The sequence below is a fragment of the Nilaparvata lugens genome, chromosome 11 (genome assembly GCF_014356525.2).
Source record: "Nilaparvata lugens isolate BPH chromosome 11, ASM1435652v1, whole genome shotgun sequence".
NCBI lineage: Eukaryota > Metazoa > Arthropoda > Insecta > Hemiptera > Delphacidae > Nilaparvata > Nilaparvata lugens.
In genome coordinates, this window is record NC_052514.1 from 34266190 (window position 1) to 34289222 (window position 23033).

The 23033-nt window shown below is 34.5% G+C and overlaps 2 protein-coding genes across 4 annotated transcripts in view; both read left to right on the top strand.

The window, feature by feature from the left end:
- Window positions 1–20596, top strand: part of LOC111055157 — a 32430-nt gene extending 11834 nt beyond the window's left edge. Inside the window, exons 3-9 of one of the 2 annotated variants that reach the window (XM_039438282.1) lie at window positions 3130–3288; window positions 7635–7819; window positions 10779–10944; window positions 15951–15955; window positions 16526–16659; window positions 18508–18972; window positions 20234–20596. In XM_039438282.1, coding sequence (XP_039294216.1) covers window positions 3130–3288; window positions 7635–7819; window positions 10779–10944; window positions 15951–15955; window positions 16526–16659; window positions 18508–18972; window positions 20234–20581 — 1462 coding nt within the window. In that variant the 3' untranslated portion in view covers window positions 20582–20596. The remainder of the gene's footprint in view (window positions 1–3129; window positions 3289–7634; window positions 7820–10778; window positions 10945–15950; window positions 15956–16525; window positions 16660–18507; window positions 18973–20233) is intronic. The other variant, XM_039438283.1, reaches the window with a different exon arrangement.
- LOC120353660 overlaps window positions 1–23033 on the top strand; it is a 172966-nt gene that overhangs the window by 128621 nt on the left and 21312 nt on the right. The window lies entirely within an intron of this gene.

The window sequence follows — 23033 nt, forward strand, 5'->3', positions numbered from 1 at the left end:
TTATATCTGTATCTTACCGTTCCTGTAAAAATACAATATAGTCAGCTGATTAAAAGTGAATTGCTCATGTTCGCGGCGCGTATATCTGTACGCACCTTAATATTAACCCATCATTTACCAAATTATTTTTTTTCGTTCAATTCACTTCATTTCAACAAAAACATATACTCAGGCTCCATATTTACAGTATTTGTAGTAATTTTGATGAATTTTTGATGAAAATTTCACGTTGAGAAAAACGCCTGTCCTCAATGAGGACAGTGCTAAGATGCATGGTGATATTCTATAGAATAAAATTCTATGATATTTTTTGAATAGTTATCAGAATTCCACCTATAAATCAATCGGCGCGTATATCTGTAAGCATCTTAAGGCTCTAAGTAAAAGATCGTGGATACAGTAAATAACTAATTTTCATGAGATTTTTTATTTTGTTAGTTCATTATATTTCTTAATAACGTACAAACAATTTGATTAAAAGTGAATTGCTCATGTTCGCGGCGCGTATATCTGTACGCACCTTTATGCTAACACTACGTTTATTGCTAAACCACGTTTACTTGTAGATATGGTTGCATTCATCATAATGTGTTTCATACGGGTTTTAAACGAACAGCTGACATTTCTCCGTTTAAACCGAGTATCTGCATACGGGCCTTAGCTAGCTTTGCTATCTCGTGCTACCTGTTAATTTATGCTATATGATAAGTCAGTGTTGAGTCGAGATAGGAGAAGTAAATTGGAAAAATAAAATTATCAGCTAAGATAGCAGATAGTGCATGTTTGAGTGCGTTAACTCGGGTTAACTTCTGTTAATTTTGTTAAAACGGCGGCCATGTTGTTTTTATCTGGAGATAACTCTTAATTGAGCCAGTTGCGTGCTGAATCCCGTCTATCTTCTTCAATTAGTTTTTAATGTCTGAATTCTATTAAATATAATTGATAATAATCATATTATAAATAATAATTTTCTTAAAATAATTTAAATATAACAAATAATAATTCTTGATTCTAAATTTTGTATTGAAGTTGACATATAGCTCATTATCTCAAGTTAGCAAATGCCAGTTTACTTATTAACAGAAGATTGTGAATACTTCTTATAAATACAGTTTTGAAAAAATATATTTTCTTGGTGAATATAATATAAATTTGAGTTATAATATTGAGCATTATTATCAAGAATCAACCATTAATGTTGTAACAGATGTAGGTCCGGTTTATAGGACACTTATTAGATCTAATGAACCATTAAATCTGTAGGTCTTACAAATGAGTATCTAAGGCTAGTCACACATTGATTAGTCAAGACAAGACTAGTCACGTTTAGTCACAATACTTCACATTGCTGCTTATAACGCATCACACACTGATTAGACATTGCAATTAGACATGATTATTAAATAATCAACTATGTGAAGTACTGTGACTGAACGTGACTAGTCTTATCTTGACTAATCGGTGTGTGAGCAGCCTTAGACACTCATTTGTAAGACCTATAGATTAAAATAACAGAAATAATAGATAAAAATATAGATTAAAAATAATTTAACTTTAAAATAGAGCTGCGAAGAAAAAATTAACAACAAAAAATCGAAGATACATAAACCCAATCTCAAAAATTTTTTCGAAGCCTTTCTCTGCGATGACACAACAATGTGTGTACACACTTGTTCAACCACTACCTCCCTAAACAAAGCCATAGTGCATTCTGGTGACGTCAGCACAGGTAGGGCTCCCACACCAATTCAAATTTGTTAATTTCAGCTGATCTATATCAGCTAGTGTTTTTATTGGTGTAGGAGCCCTACCTGTGCTAACGTTACCATCAACCACCTGTCATGCACTATAGCTTTGTTTACGGAGGCAGTGGCTCAACACACTTTTTCTGCCCCTCAGAAACCTGGACGAATTTAATCAAAGCTATCTACTATAGAAGGCGGTGGAACAAAATACTTGGCAACTATGCGACGTCCTATCATTTCCACTGAATTTATAACGTAAATATCACTAGAGTTGATTTTTTAATGAATAAAAATTACATTATACAGAGTGTTCCAGAAGTAGTGTCGAACGTTTTAGGGTATTGTTCCTGGATGATAGGGGACTACAAATGTCGTATTTCAAGTGTCCGAAACTCAGCGGTTATCCTTATAGCTGCCATTTTGTTTTTTTAACGAAGGAATTTTCATCTCAAGAACAAAATGTTGTATTGATCTGAAATTGGCATGATTATTTATGCTATAGACTCAACTTTAAAAAATAAAATACAAAATTTTCGATAAAAATGTTCAAAATGGCGGCCATTTCAAATTTTTGATGTTGAATTTCAGGAAAACCGTTCACTTTACAGAAAATTTACAAGAGACTAAAAAGTTAGCAAATTTTATCAAGATTTGAGGCGGATACCTTATTCGTTAAGATTGGTCAAAGAAAACAGAGAAATTAATTTTTTTCGTACTGAATGCATGATCACTTTTCGCCATTTGAACATCAGTATTACATTTTTAATTCCAATATTGTATTTTAGATAAAGCTTTGAAACTCGGTGTGTCTCCATATGGCCATACAGCTTTACAATGTTTTTCAGATAATATTGGTTGTCTTGTGCAAACATGCAGTGCGAAAATAATTAATTTCTCTGTTATTCTTCGACCAATCTTAATAAATAAGGTATACTTAAAATCTTGATAAAATTTGCCAACTTTTTTGTCTCTTGTAAATTTTCTATCAAGTGAACAGTTTTCGTGAAATTTGCCATCAAAAATTTAAAATGGCTGCCATTTTGAAAATTTACATCGAAAATTTTCTATTTTATTTTTTAAAGTTGAGTCTTTATAGCATAAATGTCAAATTTATAATTTATTTATTTATGTTATTCATTCAAATTTATTTATTTTAATATTCATGTCAAATTTCAGATCAATACAACATTTCGTTTTTGAGATGAAAATTCCCAAGTAAAAAAACAAAATGGCAGCTATAAGGATAACCGCTAAGTTTGGGACACTTCAAATACGACATTTGTAGTCTCCTATCATCCAGGAAGAATACCCTAAAATGTTCGACACTACTTCTGAAACACTCTTTATAGTAGCTGACAAAATAATTTCATTATGAATGTTGTAGAATGGTGTACCCAGAAGACCTCCACTTGAAGAAGCCGTCATCATCACCAGGCGACTCGACCAAGAAGAGGGGTAGACCTCTGAAAGGGACTAGCAAGGGTGATGGGGAGGCCTCCCCCACCACCACAACCCCTCCCGCGCCTGAGGAGCCTCCTCGCAAGTCAGTACTTTTCTCACTCGTTCTTCCAGTTCTTACTTTATTTCATCCACTTTTCAATCTTCTTGCTTTAATAATCTGATTGTATAGTATGAGATGTTATGGTATTTCTCCATAATTGAAAGAATAAGATGTTGATGTTGTCAATACCACTTTAATTTATTCGAAAATTAATTCATATTACAGAACCAGGTTTCATGGTAACACCTACCACATCTGAACTTCAACTGAAGATGTCAACATCTTATGAAGATGGCAATATCAACATCTTATGAAGATGGCAATATCAACATCTTATTCTTTCACTTCTTGCTTTACTTTATTTACACTCCATCCTTCTACTGCTACTAGTCTTTCTTAGGGCCAAGCCACACGAGACGTTTTTTCAGTCGGCACAAGAGATCAGGAAGCTGTCCGATTGACTGATTGGGTTGGCGTATCGGGTGATGAGCTTCCTGTCCAACCAATCAGAGAACTACCAATCCTTTCCTGACAACTGAAGAAACGCCTCGTGTGGCTTGGATCTTATTTTTGGTAGTATCTGATGAGAAGTAGGCCTACGAGTGTCTACGATGTAGAATCTTCCTTGTATCTTTAATAGACAGTGCTAAAATTGATTGCATTTTCTCGAAACAAATATAGGTTTCGAATTAGGATAAACATTTTAATAGACAATTAATTTTTCTTTAAAGTCATATTCTTCTCATATTTTTCTGGATTTGATGAAGTGTTTCCAATCATCTAGTACACATCATCGAGTTCTTTTGTGCTAAAATATATTGATTTTTTAAAAAAACCACTTCATTCACATGGGCTACGTTTTAATTAATAAAACAATATAAACATCTTAAAGCACCCTTTATTAAAAAAATAAATTATTTTATAACCTGACGATGGTGTGATCACCGAAACTAGTTGTTGAAATATTTTAAGTTTTTTTTTTAAATAAAGGGTGCTTTAGATTTTAATATTGTTTTATTGATTTTTTTGTATAAAGTAGTCAGTTTGAATACCAATTCATTTTTAAATGTAGAAAATAACAATTCTTACATGCAAGATAGCTTGATTTCATCTACTTATATTTTATAGTAATTGGATCCATCTAATAATTTTAATTCACCCTGGATCCTCCAGTTAGTGCTGAAAGTCATTTAATTTTTGTCTATGAAGAAGCCAGCCTGAAGCCAAATATACTTTTAATTATTGTCCCTACCACATGGTCTTTTGAATAAGAGGCTTTAATCTAGACTATATATTGTATTGTCTGGAGAAGCCAGTCTATTTCTGTATTTCTATAAGGTCTATAGTTTCAATCGAAGACCTTAAAGAGGTATGCATCTTTAAGTTCTTTGGTTTCAATATTTTGTTTTGCAGTCATGGTTTATTATGCGTGCCGATCAGTATAAGTTTATTCTCACATTTGAAAAAAAACTAATTTAATAGGTGATTAAAAATAATCAAATGAACTAAATAATGCTGAAGAAAATATTTTTGATTGTAAAAAATTAATTTTCATCAGATGGAAAGATTATCACGGTACTGGATATAAATTTACTTTAAGCCATACTGAAATCTAGTGATTCAAATCCATACCGTTTTCTTATAATTCGAGTTTTTAATCTTGACTACATATTGATGCCACAAACTTACTTATAAACACAGTCCTATCGTCTCTTATTAGTATTCTTGTCATAACATTTTGTGTTAGTTTAAATGTTTGTTCTCATCTACAAATCATAAAATAGATCATAAGTATTATTTTTTTGAAATAGAAAATGAAAATACCCACATATCTTGAAATTTTCTCTCTTTTGAAATGAAATAAAGATGATAACAATTTTAACAGTTATAGTTTTATTGATTGGCGACACCTATTTTACTGAGCATTGTATTTATCGGTGAATGATAAACTTTCATTTCCATTCGTAGGAAAGTGAAACCATTTCAAAATTTTAGTTTAATAGTTCGACTGCACCTAATATACTGAACTATGCATTTTTTTACTGTGGTTGATACCTACATGAACTTTTTAATTGTGCTTGGGTATTGGAGAGTGCGTTGGTTAATTGATGAGATGATCAAATGTCCATGCCAACGACGGGATTCGAACCCACGAACCAGGTGGTGCTAGCAGGCCGAAGTTTGTAACGCTTCTTACCACTAGACCAACCCGGTCGATCTATCGATTTATCAGTGAATAACATTTTTTATTTATAAAATAGAATTATAATACCCTTTGAAATTAATAGATGAAGGGCCGGTTTCCGAGCTCGGGATCTATAAGTTCTGGACTTACAGAGTCCACGACTAAAATAAGCGCTCGGGTCTAAATTGACTTTCTGAGTCACGATTTTATCTTCTAAACTCCAGGGTCTATCTAGTGAAATAATACATCAAATTGAAGAGAAAACAAAGCTCTACAAATCTACGGTGAGCATTCATTTTTACGATGCATTGTTGGAGAGTTGTAGGCCCTGAAACATCAAAAAATAGGATTAAAAGCTGTTATTTTAACAATTTTACACATTTAAGAGTGTATATCTCGAAAACTGTTTGAGATATCACAAATCACCACACAACAAATATTGTAGAGAATTTATCAAGCTTTATTTTTGAATAGTTAGTCATGTCGGTTGAACGCATTTTCCTCAAGATATGAGCGTGTAAGCAAAACATTGAAAAATGCAACTTTTAAACCACCCTCATCCCTTTAGCACAAGGGTAGGGATGGGGACTTTTGATATGTTCACCCCCTAACTGGTCCCAACAAAGCTGCGAATCAAAAATTGTGTTCAAAACATTCTCTCCAAATTCCTTTGTCAATTGGTCTATTTTTGCATAACTGAAGATCTCACACTCAACACTGAAGCTGCTGCAACAGTCGTGGGGATGTGCGTGAACTTGTGAAATTATACATCAAATTAAAGAGAATTTGATGCTCTATAAGCTCATGATCAGCATAGATTTCATATCCTATCGATATTAAAAAAGTTATAAGAGCAAAAATAGCAAAAAATCGAAGAAAAATGTGGGTTTTTTTTGTCAAATGTCACATCATTTAGTAGAGCGGATATCTCGAAAAGTGAAAGAGATATAGAAAAAGTTGTAAGATCAATATTGTAGGAAATCTTTAATTTCTTATAGGATAGTCATGTCTGTAAATTGCATAATTTTCGAGTTATATGCGAGAAACCAAAAAATAGTACCTTTGAACCACCCCCTCCCCATTAGCACAGTGGGTAGGGGTGGGGACTTTTGATATGTTTACCTCCTCACTACCCCAAACAGGACTGCAGGGTCAAAAATTGTCTTCCAAACTTTTCCCTCTATACCCTTTTTTGATCATTCATTGTCTGGACTAAATAAGTTTCGATTTCTTTGTAGGCCTATTCAAAGCAAAACCTAACCTTTTGAGAGATTAATGAATAAAAATTTCATTTTACGTTATGCTATTATAACGTTTCATTGATCCTAGCCAGTGATTTTGGAATAAAAATTTCATCCGGCTATTGAGTTTAAAAACGTATTTGTTTTGAAAAAAAACTGGAATAATAATTTATTATTGTTATATTATTAATTAATATTATATGATTAATAACATTCAGATTGGAATATAAACTCCAAGGCAATCCTTGTATTATTTTTCTTAAACATTTTTAGGTTATGTCACAGTCGTTGTAAAATAAGGTTACTTTTTCACACAATTCTGATATACCGTAATTTTATTCCAAAATGAACTTGCAAACTATAAATTATGGACTAATAATATTAATATGGACTAATAATATTATATATGGACTAATACAAATAATTGAGGTATTCCATGACATCTATTTGGCTTTTCATCTACTCCAAAACAATAACTGAATTGTCTCTGCTCAGTTAAGTCTAGAACTTAAATTTAAACCCTACCCGAGTCGAGGGTTTAAAATCACGTTGTTTCAAGTTTTGGACTTAACGATTCCTGATAAATCCTCGACTCGGAAAGAGTCGAGAATCTAATTCAAGTCCTGTACTTATAAACCCTTCACTCAGTAAGCGAAATTATGAACTCCAGGGTCTAACGTGATCTCTAAACTCTAGAGTCTATTTAAGTCCTCGACTGCGTTAACGCTCTGACTCGGAAAGCCAATTTTCTGACTCCAGTGTTTAAAGCCAGTTAAAGTCTAGAACTTAGCTAAATCCCGAGCTCGGAAACCGGCCCTAAGAATTCAAATTATAACAATTAGTTTCAGTGTTCACACCATCGTCAGGTTATAAAAATTAAATTCATACCATTCTAAGTACATATTTTATTCCTATTTGTAGGAAAATTGAACAATTTGTCATATTTGTATTTGGGTTTGTAGGAAGGTAGCGCTGCCGCGTACGCGATCGGGTCGCCTGTCGCGACCGCCCCGCCACATAGTGCGCGACTACAAACGCATCCGACGACGGCAGTCGGACGACGAAAACTCCTACAGCGACTATCACAGCGACGATCCTGAGGACCAAGACACGTCAGCCGACTCTCACCAAATCCATCTGTTGCCAGGTATGTCAGTCTTTCAATGTCTAGTCCACGCGTTGGTCCAGTGACTTGCCAAGTCGCTGGCCATGTCTTGCCTCATCAAGGCCAGCGGTACCAATATGATGGCAAATCATCCATATTATTATAAAACCCGTGCTCTTCAAGGTCTATTTTAAAACTTGACAAATTGAAAACTTGACCGAGTGGAATCTTGAAGAGTTTGAAATAGGCCTAGAACCATCATTGGTTAATTAAGAATCTATATGCAGAATTTCAAGTTAATCAGTACAGTAGTTTAGACTTGATGATGCGTCAATCGTAATTTTTCCTATCCCATACGTGTATGAGCTAGATCTTTCCTCAATAGTATAGATAACTTCTTCAACTTGGTGCTAACCTAATAAAGTGACAGAACTCAAAACTTGTTCAGAAACCTTCCTCAATTAATGCTAACCTGACAAAATTGGACTGGTTATTAATTCAGTTGCCAATTTCAATCATCTGTTTTGAAGAGGTATTCTCTCGATTATAATAATAATAAATCAATTTATTTGTTCATGAAAAAATACAAATAGAGTTGAGCTTATATGAGATATTGTTGTGCATATTAACAATTCTCAATATCATACAATAACTACATTTTTTAATATACTTATATACTTAAACAAGGAGGAGACAAATTGAAAACAAGTATCATATATATGTATGGTTAATACAACTGGAACAAACAATCACGAATTGAATAAGGAGCAGTGGTAGTAGTCTATTTAGTAGTGGACACCAATTATTAACCTTATTATCTTACATTATATCACATAGAAGAAAAATCTAGATTATAGTTGTAACATATGGTATGTATTCATGTCTAATGAATGAAATTTGAACATTAATTCTAAAAAATCTATAAATAAAATTGAAATTTGGGCTTCGAGGTGCACGAGATTGATATTTTTAGAATCTATGTTCGAAATTTGGAGATCTAAATCATTCCCGTTTTTCCGGTATACAATCCACAAGTTGACATGTTTTTATGCGAACAAACGAACACACGAACAAACACAACCCTACTCTCTCTTAATATTATATTGATTATTCCATATTCCACCACATTTCAGATGACCTAATGAAGATTGCTTGTTTACATCTGAACAGTGACTGCTGACATTGGAAATCAAGCAATTAATCACGGGAAATGTTTCAATGGTGTGAGTTGGAGAAGGATAGTGTTATCGACACTGTCTAATTACGAACAATGATAGCAAATCAATGTTAAACAGATGCTGACCAGTAGTGAATCTCACTATAGTTTAATTTGTTTTAAATTTGTATTGTATTAGTTTTCAAGTATAGTAAAATATTACACTAAGGGCCGGTTTCCGAGTTCGGGATTTAGCTGATTACTAGACTTAAACAGCTGGAGTCAGAAAAATTGGCTTTCCGAAACGTGGCGTAGTCGTAGTTTTTATGATAATCTTTATTTTCTCATTTCTATAATTGGAAACGGTTTTCCTTGACGAAATGAAACATTCCTGAATAATTCAAAATAGCTGAAACTTTACACTATTTCTCTTTATTTTATTTTGTGTTCAATTTTCTAGTTTTTTGAAATTTAATTTAAACGTGGACTGCGACTACGCCCCGTTTCGGAAGCCAAATTTTCTGACTCCAGCTGTTTAAAGTCTAGTAATCAGCTAAATCCCGAGTTCGGAAACCGGGCCTAATAAAGTTTAAACTATTATACTTTATTAACTAATATCGGGGCACCGAGCTTCGCTCGTTATTTTTATTTATTGATAAACAAAACACAATCATAGAGAAATAATAACGTAAGTAGATATCCCATGGTATAGGGCGTTTATGTCGCAACGTTTACTGTTATCTCAAGCCGATAGTCCACGTAGTTCTCTCCCGTGAAGCTGTGTGACGCTGGTAGTCTCTCATATTGTGCCGTTCATACACTCTCACCCCTACAAAACAGTAAAAATCGACAGTAATCGGCTTGAGATAACAGTAAAAGTTGCAACATAAACGCCCTATACCATGGTATACCTACTTACGCTATTGTTTTTCTATGACACAATTCTCTAAAATGGTCGTGTTTATACGACGTGGCTATACGTCAGCTTATGAATTTCGGGGATGCATATTTTGATTTTCTACAGTATCACTCGCTCACTTTTTACTATCCACAGAAGACGAAAGTTTCAGCCAATGATGAATTATCCTTTTAATGTCGTTCAGCGAGTTTTTCCAAGGATGAGATCTAGTGCAATCGAATTTTTATATCATAAACCTACTATGTTCCAAATTTCGTGAAAATCGTTAGGGCCGTTTTCGAGATCCGTTGAACATAAATGACCAGATATAAAAATATAAAAATAACCAGATATAAGAATATAAACAGATATACAGAAATTGCTTGCTTAATATAATAGGATATTAAGGCCAGTATGCAGATACTCGGTTTAAACTGAGAAATGTCAGCTGTTCGACTCGGAATTTGAAGTGAAGCATCATAACATCTGATTCATAGTTTCAGATTGAAGATTGGTGTTGAAATTGAAGTGTACATAACCTACATAATATTGGACGATTTGTGACAAAATCAGGAAATTGAAGAAGTTTTGGGCAATAGCCTGTTTTTTCTTTTCCGACTATTGTATTGTTCGCTCTATCTAATAAATAAATAAATAAATAAATAAATAACCTACCTTTTAGAGATTGGCCTAATACTATTAAATTCGGGAAGGGAACAGTTTTGGGCTAGGCCTGTTGGACCTTTTCTAATCATGTATTTGATTTGTGCATTGGTTAATGTAAATAAATAAATAAACCCCGTATGATAAATGCAACCATATCTACAAGTAAACGTGGTTTAGCGTTAAACGTAGTGTTAGCATATAGACTAGCCCTTAGTATTTCAAGTATAGTTAAATTAGTATTAGTTCTCAACATAATAATATTTGTATTTTTGTTGTTGAAGGCTTAGCGGAGACGAAAAAGCGTCGCATCTCATCCAGCTTTCGGTGTCCAAAGTGCAACAAAGTCTACCTGGGCTTTCCCAAAATGGAGAACCACTTCTTCAAGTACCCCGATCATCGGCCCCCCGCTACAAGTGAATCCGCTCCGCCCCCCCAGGCCCCCTCAGGTAATATGCAAAAAACAGGTTCAATGTGAAAGTCTGATCGTATCCAGTTTCTAAGGGCCTATGCACTATCCCAGTTTAAATTATGTTTGATCAGTTGTGGTTTAAACCCGGAATGTTACACATTACAGTATAATAGATGCAATCCAGATGTATTAATGTAAACCCTGTTTAGTGTTAAACCTAGATGGTGCATATGAGCCTAAGTCTCTTATGTATATAATTATATAAAAGCGAAATGGCACTCACTCACTCACTGACTGACTGACTCACTCACTCACTCACTCACTCGCAGAACTAAAAATCTACCGGACCAAAAACGATCAAATTTGGTATTTATGTTCAGTTGGCCCTTTAGAGGCGCACTAAGAAATCTTTTGGCGATATTTTAACTCTAAGGGTGGTTTTTAAGGGTTTAAAGTTCTTTTAGCATGTAGACTATATTCTTCTTATTCCAATATCTTAAAATTATAATATTGAAATGTCCATATCATATGTTAATATAGAACTATAATCTAGAGAGAGTACCTCTCCGAAACAGTTGTTCTGGTAACTAAATAAAAATTTTTGTCAGGTTGGCATTAAGTTGAGTTGACTTTGTTAGGTTGGCACCAAGTTGAAGATTGAAATGCATTTATCCAGGACGTCCTAAATACCAATTTATCCAATTAGCCAAAATTAGCGTTTTCTCAGCTTTTCTGCGTTTCCTCACCTTTTTCAATAATTGATGGAAATATAATTATTTAAAAAAAATCAGTACACAGGTTTAGCTGAGGTGGAAGAATTTTGTTCGCCAAAGATACGCCGATATAGTAACAGGTGTTTTTTGTGATCAAATTGACATAATACGTTCAAATTCGGTACAGAGGTTCCGCTGAGGTCTACATGCAGGTGAGCAAAGCGAGCCCGCTGATCTCATTTTTGGACGATCCAGTTGGGGGTCCAGGGGGCTCCGCCCCCTGGCTAGACGGATATGGCGAGCGAAGCGAGCCTGACGGCTAGTCAGTTAATAAGCACCATCACACATTATACTAAATGACCCATGTAAAATTGTGTCGCGCTTGGGAACAGAGTCATTTCAATTAATGTTGAATTGTCGTAGGAATTCATGTTGAACTGCAGTCACCGATTCACAACTTCTAACAACACAATCATGTGTTGCTCTAGTGTCCACCGATCCATGGCAGCTAGAGTACATTGGTATACATGTATTCTAGATACATTGGCAGCTACTGACAGTAAAATGCTATGAGACGAGGAGTAGATTGTACACGTCACACGCCCTATCTCTTTCAAAATGGCCGACTACAGCCACTTCTAAAACCACTCGATTCCCGTGACACCAGTTATAATAAATGACCCGTTTAATATTATAGAAATCACTAGTACCCTCTTTATATATTCTTATTTAAATACAATCAATTCCAGGCTGAAACTAGTGTTTTCTATAATAATTAACCTTCCGGGACGCGCGCCGTTGTAAAAAGTACAACAGTCAGAAAGTTTTTCGTTTCAATTGAGAAATTCACATCCGTGAGGTTGGTAACCTTTAAGTATTCCTCCGCGACATCTAGCTCTGCCCATAGACAAAATATTGCATTACTATCAATCACTGGTCATACCCTATCAAGTGTTGAAGAGACCGGTGTCAGAAATGTTGTACTTTTTACATCGCGCGCGTCCTAGCTTAGTGTAAAGTTTGAAGTCCAGTGATCCATTTTTCGAAAGTGAGTGTGATTTTACCGTTAGTTTCAGATGAGCTATTATTAATTTTGTTAATTATAAACAGTTTTGACAATTTTCGTGATGTCAGATGTTCCAAGAACAAGTGAAATAGACAGACTCCTCAATGAAGTAGTTCAGAAGATTGCAAAACATTGACTTTCAGATGACAGTGAGGAAGTGATAGAATACAACGAATTTTCGGATGATAGTGAAGTAGAAGGAAGAAGACAATGGAAGTGAATGAGAAACCAGTAATTTCGTTGATGAAAATTTTCCCGAACATGATGATATTGAGTTTATTCTTGGGAAGGATGGTGAAACAATCTGGTGTGTACGTCTGAAGTAGCAACAACCAGCAAGACTAAGAATAAAAATATTAGAAAAATTCTCCCAGGTACAAAGAAGGTGGCTAAGAATGCAAAAGACAAAGTTAAAGCATTTTTATCAGTTATCAGCCTAGATATGATTGATGAGATTTTATATTGCACTAACCAGCATATTGTATCTTCAGCACCTCAATTCAAAAGAGAGCGAGATTGTTTACAATCGAATAGAACTGAAGTGGCCTGAACAAACAAAAATTGAGAAATAAAAAAAAAACTTAAAACATTGAATGAAGGTATGTTTCTGTACGGAGTTTTTACTATGTGTATTAAAAGTTTTCTAACATAACCATTATTTTTTTTAGTTCCCTCTAATATTATTAAAAATCCAAAACATATAAAAATATCATTCTAACAAAATCAAATCAAATCAAATCAATTTTATTCACAATTTCAAAAAAAACACTTTAGGGTCCTGCCAAACCTGTAGTTTTTCGGCGGGTGCCCAATCACAAAAACAATATTAAGAACATAATTAGGTAAGTTTACTAGGAATTTTTATGACATTCGAAGTTCGAAGTAAATAAAGAAAAGACAATATGTAATGTAATAAAAACAAGAAATAAACTAAAAATAACTTTACAAAGTTTGTTGAATAAGAAAAATCAACTGAAAAGTATGAAAAAGAAGAAGAAAAATAGAAAGAAGGATTGTTTCACACTATCTTGATAAAACATTTCATCGCTGAGGCAGGCGGCAGTGTCAACAATGAGAAAAATAGAATTTCAGCACCAGAACTTAGAAATAATATAAAACTCGCTGGTAATTGTGTAGCCAAATAATAGTAACAATAATAATAATATATTATAGATAATCTAAGTATATAATAAATTATAAGTTTAGTATGTTCGCATTAATATTAAGATACATCATTATGTCTTTTTTAGTGTAGTCTCGAATATTTTGGGGAAGTCTATTGAATAAGTAGGGAAGAACATAGTGGAGGGATCTTTTGCCGTATACCTTATTGAATCTGGGGACTAGGAATATTATGAAATCTCAAGTTGTAAGGTGCGGCAGGAGCAAGAATCTATACTGAAAATTACTTTAAAAAGTGTTATAAGTTTTGTAAAAGTAAAAATTCTGGGTGATAGGGTATGGTAAAATATATAGATGTTTTGTAGGTTGTTGGATCAATATTAAGACAGGGATTCTGGTTGATATACAGTTTAATGTTCTCATTGGATTCGCTCTATTCTTTTTAAAAGATAATTTGCTGCACTTCCCCATGTTTCAATTCCAAATCTAACAATAGGTTCCATCAGTGACTTATAAATTAGATACAAGCATTCGGGAGTGATGTTTCTATGCAGATATAAATTTTTGCATTTAGCGCTTGAAGTCTTTTTGCAGTGTGATCGATATGAGGATTCCATCTCAGGCTACAATCAATTAAAATACCAAGATAACGGGTGCTATTCACTAGATCTAGAGCGGACATTTGCAAGTTAGAAAAGCATTTGAATAAAGGCAATGGCAGTCATGACTTGATACTGTTGGTATTTCATTGCATCTCAGATGGGAGACTTGAAGTGCATTAATACAGTTTTTTTTCTATTAACAATTAGATTTCTGTCGTGGGACCATCTTAGGATTCTGTTATAATCCAGTTGGATCAATTGCTGGCTGTTTTCAATCTCTATGTCCAACTATCAGAACAGTATCATCTGCATACATTAGTACTTCTCCATGACTAATTACACTGGAAATGAGTTTTACATAGATGTTATATAAAATCGGGCCTAAAATACTTCCTTGTGGTACACCCAATCATCATTTTTATGTAATCCACTGTGATTGCCACCCAGGTTGACCATGAAATATCTATCAGTCAGATAGCTCTTGAATAACTTCAATACATTGCCAGTAATTCCTATATTTGATAATTCTCGCAGTAAATCTTGTGATCAAGTTGTCAAAAGCTTTAGAAAATCGATAAATAGTGCAAGAACATGATATCTGTCGTTTAGCAGATTGTTATTTTATTAGTAAAATTACGAGAAGGGACTCAGTGCTTTTTTCCCTTTTGAAACCATATTGAGAGTTGGAAAGAATATTATTTTGAAGAAGGTATTATTTAAGTTTTGTGAATAAATATTTTTCAAAAATTTTCTCGGGTCCTGACACTTTTAGATATAGGTCTGAAATTGTTTAAAGTTATCACGAGCACCATTTTATAAATTGGTTTAACTATAGAAATCTTCATTGAGTCAGGAAAAATTCCTTTTGAGATAGATAAGTTGATCAAGTTACATAGAGGATATGAGATAGTCGTCAAGGATATGAAAATCCAAAACTCCCACACCATCAAAACCAGGTGATTTATTTTTTATCCATATTATTTACTATTTGTTTAATGTCTTGAACAGTAGCTTTTCTGAGATAGAAATTTACATTAGGTGGGACCGCGACAGAGTCATCGAGAATCAGTGGACATGAATGAGAATATTCCTGATATTTTTTATATAAAGAGGCGGCGAAAGCAGAACAAATTTGGTCGGGAGTTGAGAATTTATTAGAAAACTGTTTAGGACTCTGTCATCAGACACATCGATGATCTTCCCAGATTCCATTTATACACTTCCATTTCTTTCTAATATCGTTTTTTGAGTCATTAAAATTTTTAATTATATAATTTCTCTTAGCATGTGTTATTTTCTTTATTTGTTTGTTTCTAAAAGATTGATATTCATTTTTGTATTCTGAATTCGAAGGATTACTTTGGTGCGTCTGAATAGACATCTCGCATTTTAAGTTTATTATAAAGTTCAAAAATAAGTTTAAATATTATAACATTCAAAATAGTCTTGTGATGGAAATAATGGTAAAAGTGCACATATAAATTGATATAGTAGCTATTTAATGAAGGCAAGTGTTGGTATAAAGTCAACGCGCGCGTCCTCGTGTTACAAAAATAGGCGCGCGTCCCGGAAGGTTAAACAGTCTTATTAGAATACTTCATAAATAAATGACCCATTACAAGCTGATCTCTGGTTGACAATTTGAAGAAGAAAGAAGAATCGTTTTCTCCTTCTTCTGAGATATTATCTACTACCATAGAGAAAAATACTATATTTTCTCTACGCTTTCACATAATTTAATACTGTAGGCTATTGTTTACTCTATCTAATAAATGAATGATTAAATAAATACTATTACATTTAAAGTTTGTTACAACTCAGAGCCGTTATTTAGACTCACAATGATTTTGATTTTATTATTATGAAGACATAATGAAACCATTCAATTAGCATAATAACAGTCAATTGACATGACTTAATCCACCAGCATTTCATATCAGGGTTCAACGTACAATGTGCAAAGTGTCTTAGGAATTCGACTGATTCTAATACGTGTATCTTTACTTACTGTATTATTTTTTTGTTGTTGAGTTTATTAATGCTTTCATAAATTAAATGTATTAATTAATGCATACTATGAATGCTTTCATATATTAAATGTATTAATTAATGCACACAGGGGTGGAGCAGTCGAGAGGATCGGGAGGAGGAGGAGGAGGAGGAGGAGGAGGTAGTTTTTCAAAGAGAAAGTTGAAGCGTCGTTCGCTGGCCAGTATTAAGCCTGATGAACTCAGAGCTCATCTTAAACAGGTTGGTTAAATACTTTCATTTCAATTGATACATTATTTTGTCCCCTTCAAGGTATACAGAACCACTTGAACCGAAATACCTTGTGAAATATTTATATTCATGTATGTGATGAGTGAATTCTATATTTTTCAGATTCTGAAATAAATGTATTTCTTTATGTAATTATGTGCCAGAAGGGTTTCTCAACCTTGTTCCACGCCCCTAAGAATCCTGAATTTTTGTATGAGATGTCCGCAATATTGCAATATCAAGCCGGGGCCACACATATCTTTCAGCGTTCCAATTCTACTCATGCCTGATATTTCTCTACAGTGTAGGACAGATCGCTCATATGGCAGACTTGTGTGGCATGCATCATTCTAGGCCGTTATCATCCCTGATCGCATCTGAGTGGGATCTGAACGCTGGCAGATGTGTCCCCGCTTTATTTGTTCTTACTTTATTGTTGACTAGCAGCTAACCCGTGCCTCGCAAGGGTCGAATTGGAAACTTGACAAAATGAAAACTTAACGTGCTTAAATTTTGAAGAATTCAAAATGGGCCTATGCTATAACAATCCTCGGTAAATTAAGAATCTATATGCAGAATTTCAAGTTAATCAGGTTATTAGTTTAGACGTGATGATGCGTCATTCGTGAATTTCCTATCCCGTACGTGTATAAGTCAGTTCTTTCCTTTATTAAAGTATATAGATTTCTTTGTTTTATTCAGACTTCAGAGTATAGTCTATTTGAAATTTGAGGTTGACTTACATGTGTAAGCATATCCATGTATATTATTCCACGTTTAGATGTCTTCATGATACATAAAAATGACACTCTATTACTGTATGACTTCTGGTGTGTGTGTGCCTCTTTTCAAATGACAACTGTTTAAATTGTGTTTTATAGGTTACAAATTGGTTATAGGGATAAATAGCCTATAAATTGATCATTTATAACCTACTAGCAATAAATTTAAATTGAGTTTTTGTTTGTCATTTCTATGAATTTCTTCATCTTAAGCATGTTTTAAAATACTCTCATTTCAATAATTGATACATTATGTCCCCTTCAAGGTACAGAACCAGAAACGAAATGCCTGGTGTGTATTTCTATTCAAGTAACGAATACTGCTCAAATTGTGTTTGTACAATCTATGATGATCAATAATTTTTTACTATAGTAGTTGAAGCTAGTCTCAGAGACTAGCCATCAATTTCAATTTCACTATAAATCTTACACTATGAAAAACATTATAACTTCAATTCATCAATTTCTGACTCCTGTAGTTCTGAGATTATGATAAAAAATGATATAGTCTCCATACACTATCACAAATAGATTTTAAACTAGTTCAAAAGGTGTGCATATTCTGTTCAACTGTATTACTCTTAATTTCCACATGTTTTGTATATTTTCACGCAGAAATAAATTCAAATTTATTATTATTAAAGACAAGGAGAAAACGGAAAACTGACTACTGCTAAAATTGTGTTTGCATAATCTATGACGATCAATAACGATTACTGTCAACTCAAGCCGATTACTAACGACTACTTTCTATTATTACTGTTTTGTTGGGGTGAGAGTGTGAGAACGGCACAGTATAACAGACTACCAGCGTCACATAGCTTCACGAAAAAGAACTATTAGGACTAAAGGCTTGATTTAACAGTGAAATTGGGAACATAAATCCCTTATATCATGGGATTCTTCTTATGCTATAGTTCCATAATCCTTCTGTCATAATTCCATCTTCTTCTTATGCTATCTTTTCTCTATGACAATACATCGTGAACGTTATTTACAAATACTTGACTTGAGGAAAGGTACAACAATTATTTCTCATCAATTTGTTGAATTACAGTTGCTAGACCTGTGCTCATTGACTGAACTAGTGGAGGTTGTGGGTCCCGTTTTGGCTAGCGTGCTATCAGCCTGGCAGCTACTGTTGCTCAGGGTGGACGCTGTGACGTCATCACAACAGCAGTCAGTGACGTCATCACACCAACAGTCAGCAACGCCATTACACCACCAGACTGTGACGGCATCACACCCACAACCGGTGACGTCAACTCAACATCAGCCTGTGACGTCATCCCAACATCAGCCAGTGACGTCTACACATAATCAGCCGGTGACGTCATCTCACCACCAGTCTGTGATGACATCACATCAACCAGTGACGTCATCTAACCACCTGCCAGTGACTTCATCAATTCGTGCGCATGTGCTTTGCGACCAGATTAAGACGCTGCTTGCCAGTTTTGGCAACCTCTTTCAGCCAGTCGACAATGTTGATCAGTGTACTCTGGATGCAGCTACGTTCGAGGTTAGATTCACTTTATATTGTCAGCAGCTAAAAATGAAGGGTGCCAATCAATTATTCAATCCTACTTGCAAACGTGGAATATTGTATACTTTCAGCAAGTAGTATTTTTTATTCCCAATTCACTAATTTATTTATCATAAAACATACCAGTGTTTATTTTTTTAACCTACTGAGCTGTTTGTTTTTGTTTTATTATTGCTTTTGATTGCATATATTGTGAATTTGGATAAATTACATTTGAATTTGAAGATTGTTCATTTCAGAAGATGCACTTAAACTGTCAGCAACTCTATTGGCTTTAAGGCCAATGTTATTTCTTAAGAGAATAGGAGCACCTGTTTCCATTTTTTATGCTGATTCTATCAAAATGAATCATGTTCTCTCTTTTCCGTTCCGTTCTTTCTCTCGACAATCAGCTCAATGGTGGGTTGAGTGGAAGAGGGGGGCTTTTATTGCCTCAATTTCGCCCACATCACTTTTGAAATTGTAAAGTGTAAATAAAAGGCATCTATCTATCTATCTCAATGTCTTTCTGGCTTCTGTGAAATCTGGCAGTACTGTACTCCATAAGAGCAATGCTAAGGTTTCTTCAGCTCAGACTATATTTTTGATAAAAAATAAGTTGATAAAATCTATATGATTTTTGAGATTGAATCATTTAGAGCCGGTTGCACAAAAGCCGGTTAAATTTTGACCGTGATTAATTCCACGAGAACCAATCAGAGAAGCCGTCTTTCAAAAACGCCTTCTATGATTGGTTCTCGTCAAGTTAATCACGGTTAAAATTTAACCGGCTTTTGTGCAACCGGGCCTTAGTCTTGAAATATTGAATGTTTACTTGAAAACTGTACAATGTTTAACGTTTGAATCTACACAAATTCTCTAATTGATGAATCTATTCTATAGAAAACTTTGTGAAGTGAACAACTACAAGACGTCCTATTTCGGACTATGTGTAACCTTATCTAAATTTGGGAGAGGAATAGCACAAGGTTACCTTATTTTTTCTCTCCCTATCATTTTCATGATGTACTTATTATGAATCAATAAAAAATAAATATAGATTCCCACATATCAGTAGCCGGGCAGATTGGGAATAGTCATTCCCCAATAGATCTCATGCGAAGAATGTTTTCATTCTACCTGACACGGAATACGATACTGATAGGCCTATATGGAAATTCGCTTATAATAAGTCATATTTTTCTTGTGATTTCTTGGTTGCTTACAATGAGATTTTATTTATTATTTGTTTTTACAGATGAAGGACGTGTCGATCAGTTCTATGCTTGGCATACCGTGCGGGACCTATAAGGTGGACGAAGATCTGCTCAAAGTCGACAAGATGCTGACTCACCAGAAGCAGCCAGCCGACACCGATAGTGGAGTCGGTGGACTGAGCGACGCAGCGGTCACCCATCCAGTGGCGGACGTGGCACACGTCGCTTCACCTGCTGTTATAACCACGCAACAGCAGAAGTGCAGCAAGGATGACCAAGTCAGCACTAATGAGGTGAATATTGTACAATTCAATTCATACTGTCAGCATATTGTCATACTGTCATCAATGCTTTCCTTCCATTCAATTAGTGCTAACAACTTGAAGTGAATCTCACTGTAATAATAGAGAATGAATCGAATCTTTTTCTTCTTCTTCTTCAAGGATTATGTCTAGTAAATAATCGGTTTCGGTACCATCTTTTCCTCGGCCTTCCTATATCTCTTTCCCCAGTGGGTGTTGAATGTTTCGCTTCTGAAGGGATTCTTCCTGAAGGCATCCTATTCAAGTGTCTGTATAGTCCAGTCACTATATACATTGGTGCATGCAATTTATATTGTAGTTCTAATTTTATAATATATTATTTGGGTACATAAGAGAAGTCCAGAACCAATTTCTTCATGCAAAATTTCCTTGTACTAGATACAGGGTGGCCCAAAAACCTCGTATTTTCGGCTCATTTTCCAGTTTGCAGCTATTTCTGCCAAATCTCGTAATCGGACAGAATATAGTAGGCCTACGATGAAATCTGAGCATTGTGTCAAAAGTTATAAGTATTTGAAATTTTGATCCTCGAGGTGTCCTTAAGCGCGCCTCTCCACTAGGAAATACTGAAATGAAGTGCATCTAACGGGTGATTCTCATAGAACATAATCTCATGAACTTATGTTATTGTGCGAAATATCAATGTGAGGACAATGTAGTTGGTGATGATGGTTGAAGCTGAAAATTTGGTGTTTTCCACAATACAAGGAGCATTGTTGTCAGGTGTACCTGGAAATCTAAATGAGATAGAGCGCTCTACCTGATCTCAGATTGTAGAGCACAAAAATACGCCCAGATGGATTTTGAATTATACATCTAAATGGTAACAATCAGAAGATATTGTTGATCAAAAACTAAGTTCATCCAAATTGTTTTTTTTTCCTTCAAATTTCACTCATTTTTGAAAAATCATAACTCAGTACTCATTGAAGATAGAGAGTTCCGAATGATCTCATTTTATTCAAAATTTTATAATTTAAAAAAAAGCGAGAGCAACTTTTTCTGTTCGATTACGAGATTTGGCAGAAATAGCTGAAAACTGGAAAATGAGCCGAAAATACGAGGTTTTTGGGCCACCCTTTATTTATCACAAAGAAATTTTGCATGAAGAAATTGGCTCTGGACTTCTCTTATGTACCAAAATAATATATTAAAAATCAGAACTACCATATAAATTGCAATCATACCCCCTTTTTATGTCTATATTGACTGGACTAGTACCAGTTTCTTCTATTTTGAATATTAGGTGAAAAGTGATTACACAAATTTGACAAATCCACAAAAATACGTTTTTTTAAAACTAGACTTAGTTTCAGTGAAATATGATGCCAAGTATGCCATTGAAACTCGAGTCTGGTTTTAAATAAACTCATTTTTGTGGATTTGACAATATTTGCGTAATCACTCTATTCTCACTTCATCATGGAAAAGTTCCATTTCTGAAGACAGTGTAATTATGAACTGAATAATCTCGTCGTGTACTACAGTATTATCGGGTATTACAGACAACGTTGCTCTTATTTCCTCATTTCTTATTCTATCTGTCCTGGTTCAGCCGAAAAACCTTCTTAAAAATCTCATTTCAGCGGCTTGTATCTTGCTGTCAAATTTTTGTGTATGAATCCAATTCTCACTTCCATAAAAAAGAGTTGGAACCGCGATAGTGTTCATCTAAATCATTTGATATTATATTTGACTTTATCTAAATTAATCGCGCTTCGCGCTCGGCAGGGCTTCGCCCCCTGCCACCTCCAGTAGGGTGGGTAAGCAGGCTCCGCGCTTCGCGCTCGGCTGGGAGGCGGGTTTCGCCCGCCCAATCGCCTTTTATGACTATATTATATTTGACCAGCAGGTAACCCGTGCTCCGCAAGGGTCTATTTTAAAACTTGGCCGAGTGGAGTCTTGAAGAGTAGAAATAGGCCTAGGACCACCCTCGGTTAATTAAGAATCTATATGCGAAATTTCAAGTTAATCAGTCCAGTAGTTTAGACGTGATGATGCGTCAAACATAATATTTTCCTTTCCTGCACGTATATGAGCAAGTTCTTTCCTTATTATAGTATGGATAATTTCTTCAACTGCTAATTTTAATCATCTGTTTTGAAGAGGTAGTCTCTCTAGTAGGGATGGGTATCGAAAGACAAAACATCGATGTTTTTTTCTCCTGACATCGATGAGTGAAGAACATCGACAGTAAACATCGACGTGTTGCCGTACATTTTACGGAAGACTATTATATCCTTAGAGTACTCAGATAGTGAAATCAATTTCCTTTTTATGTACATGTAAAGAAAGGGACAGAGCTTTTAAAAAGTAGTTAACAATAAAGGAATATTATGATTGGCAGCAACGAAACTGTAGTTAATAAATTGTTTGTAGTTGTAGGTAATCAGACTCTACGTTATCAACAGAGATTGATATTTATCGAATATAAAAAGAAAATCCAATAATAGTGAGTCAGAAACCTCTCGGGATATCCTCGAAGATTCTGTCTTTGGATTTCATCCCTAACTAATTT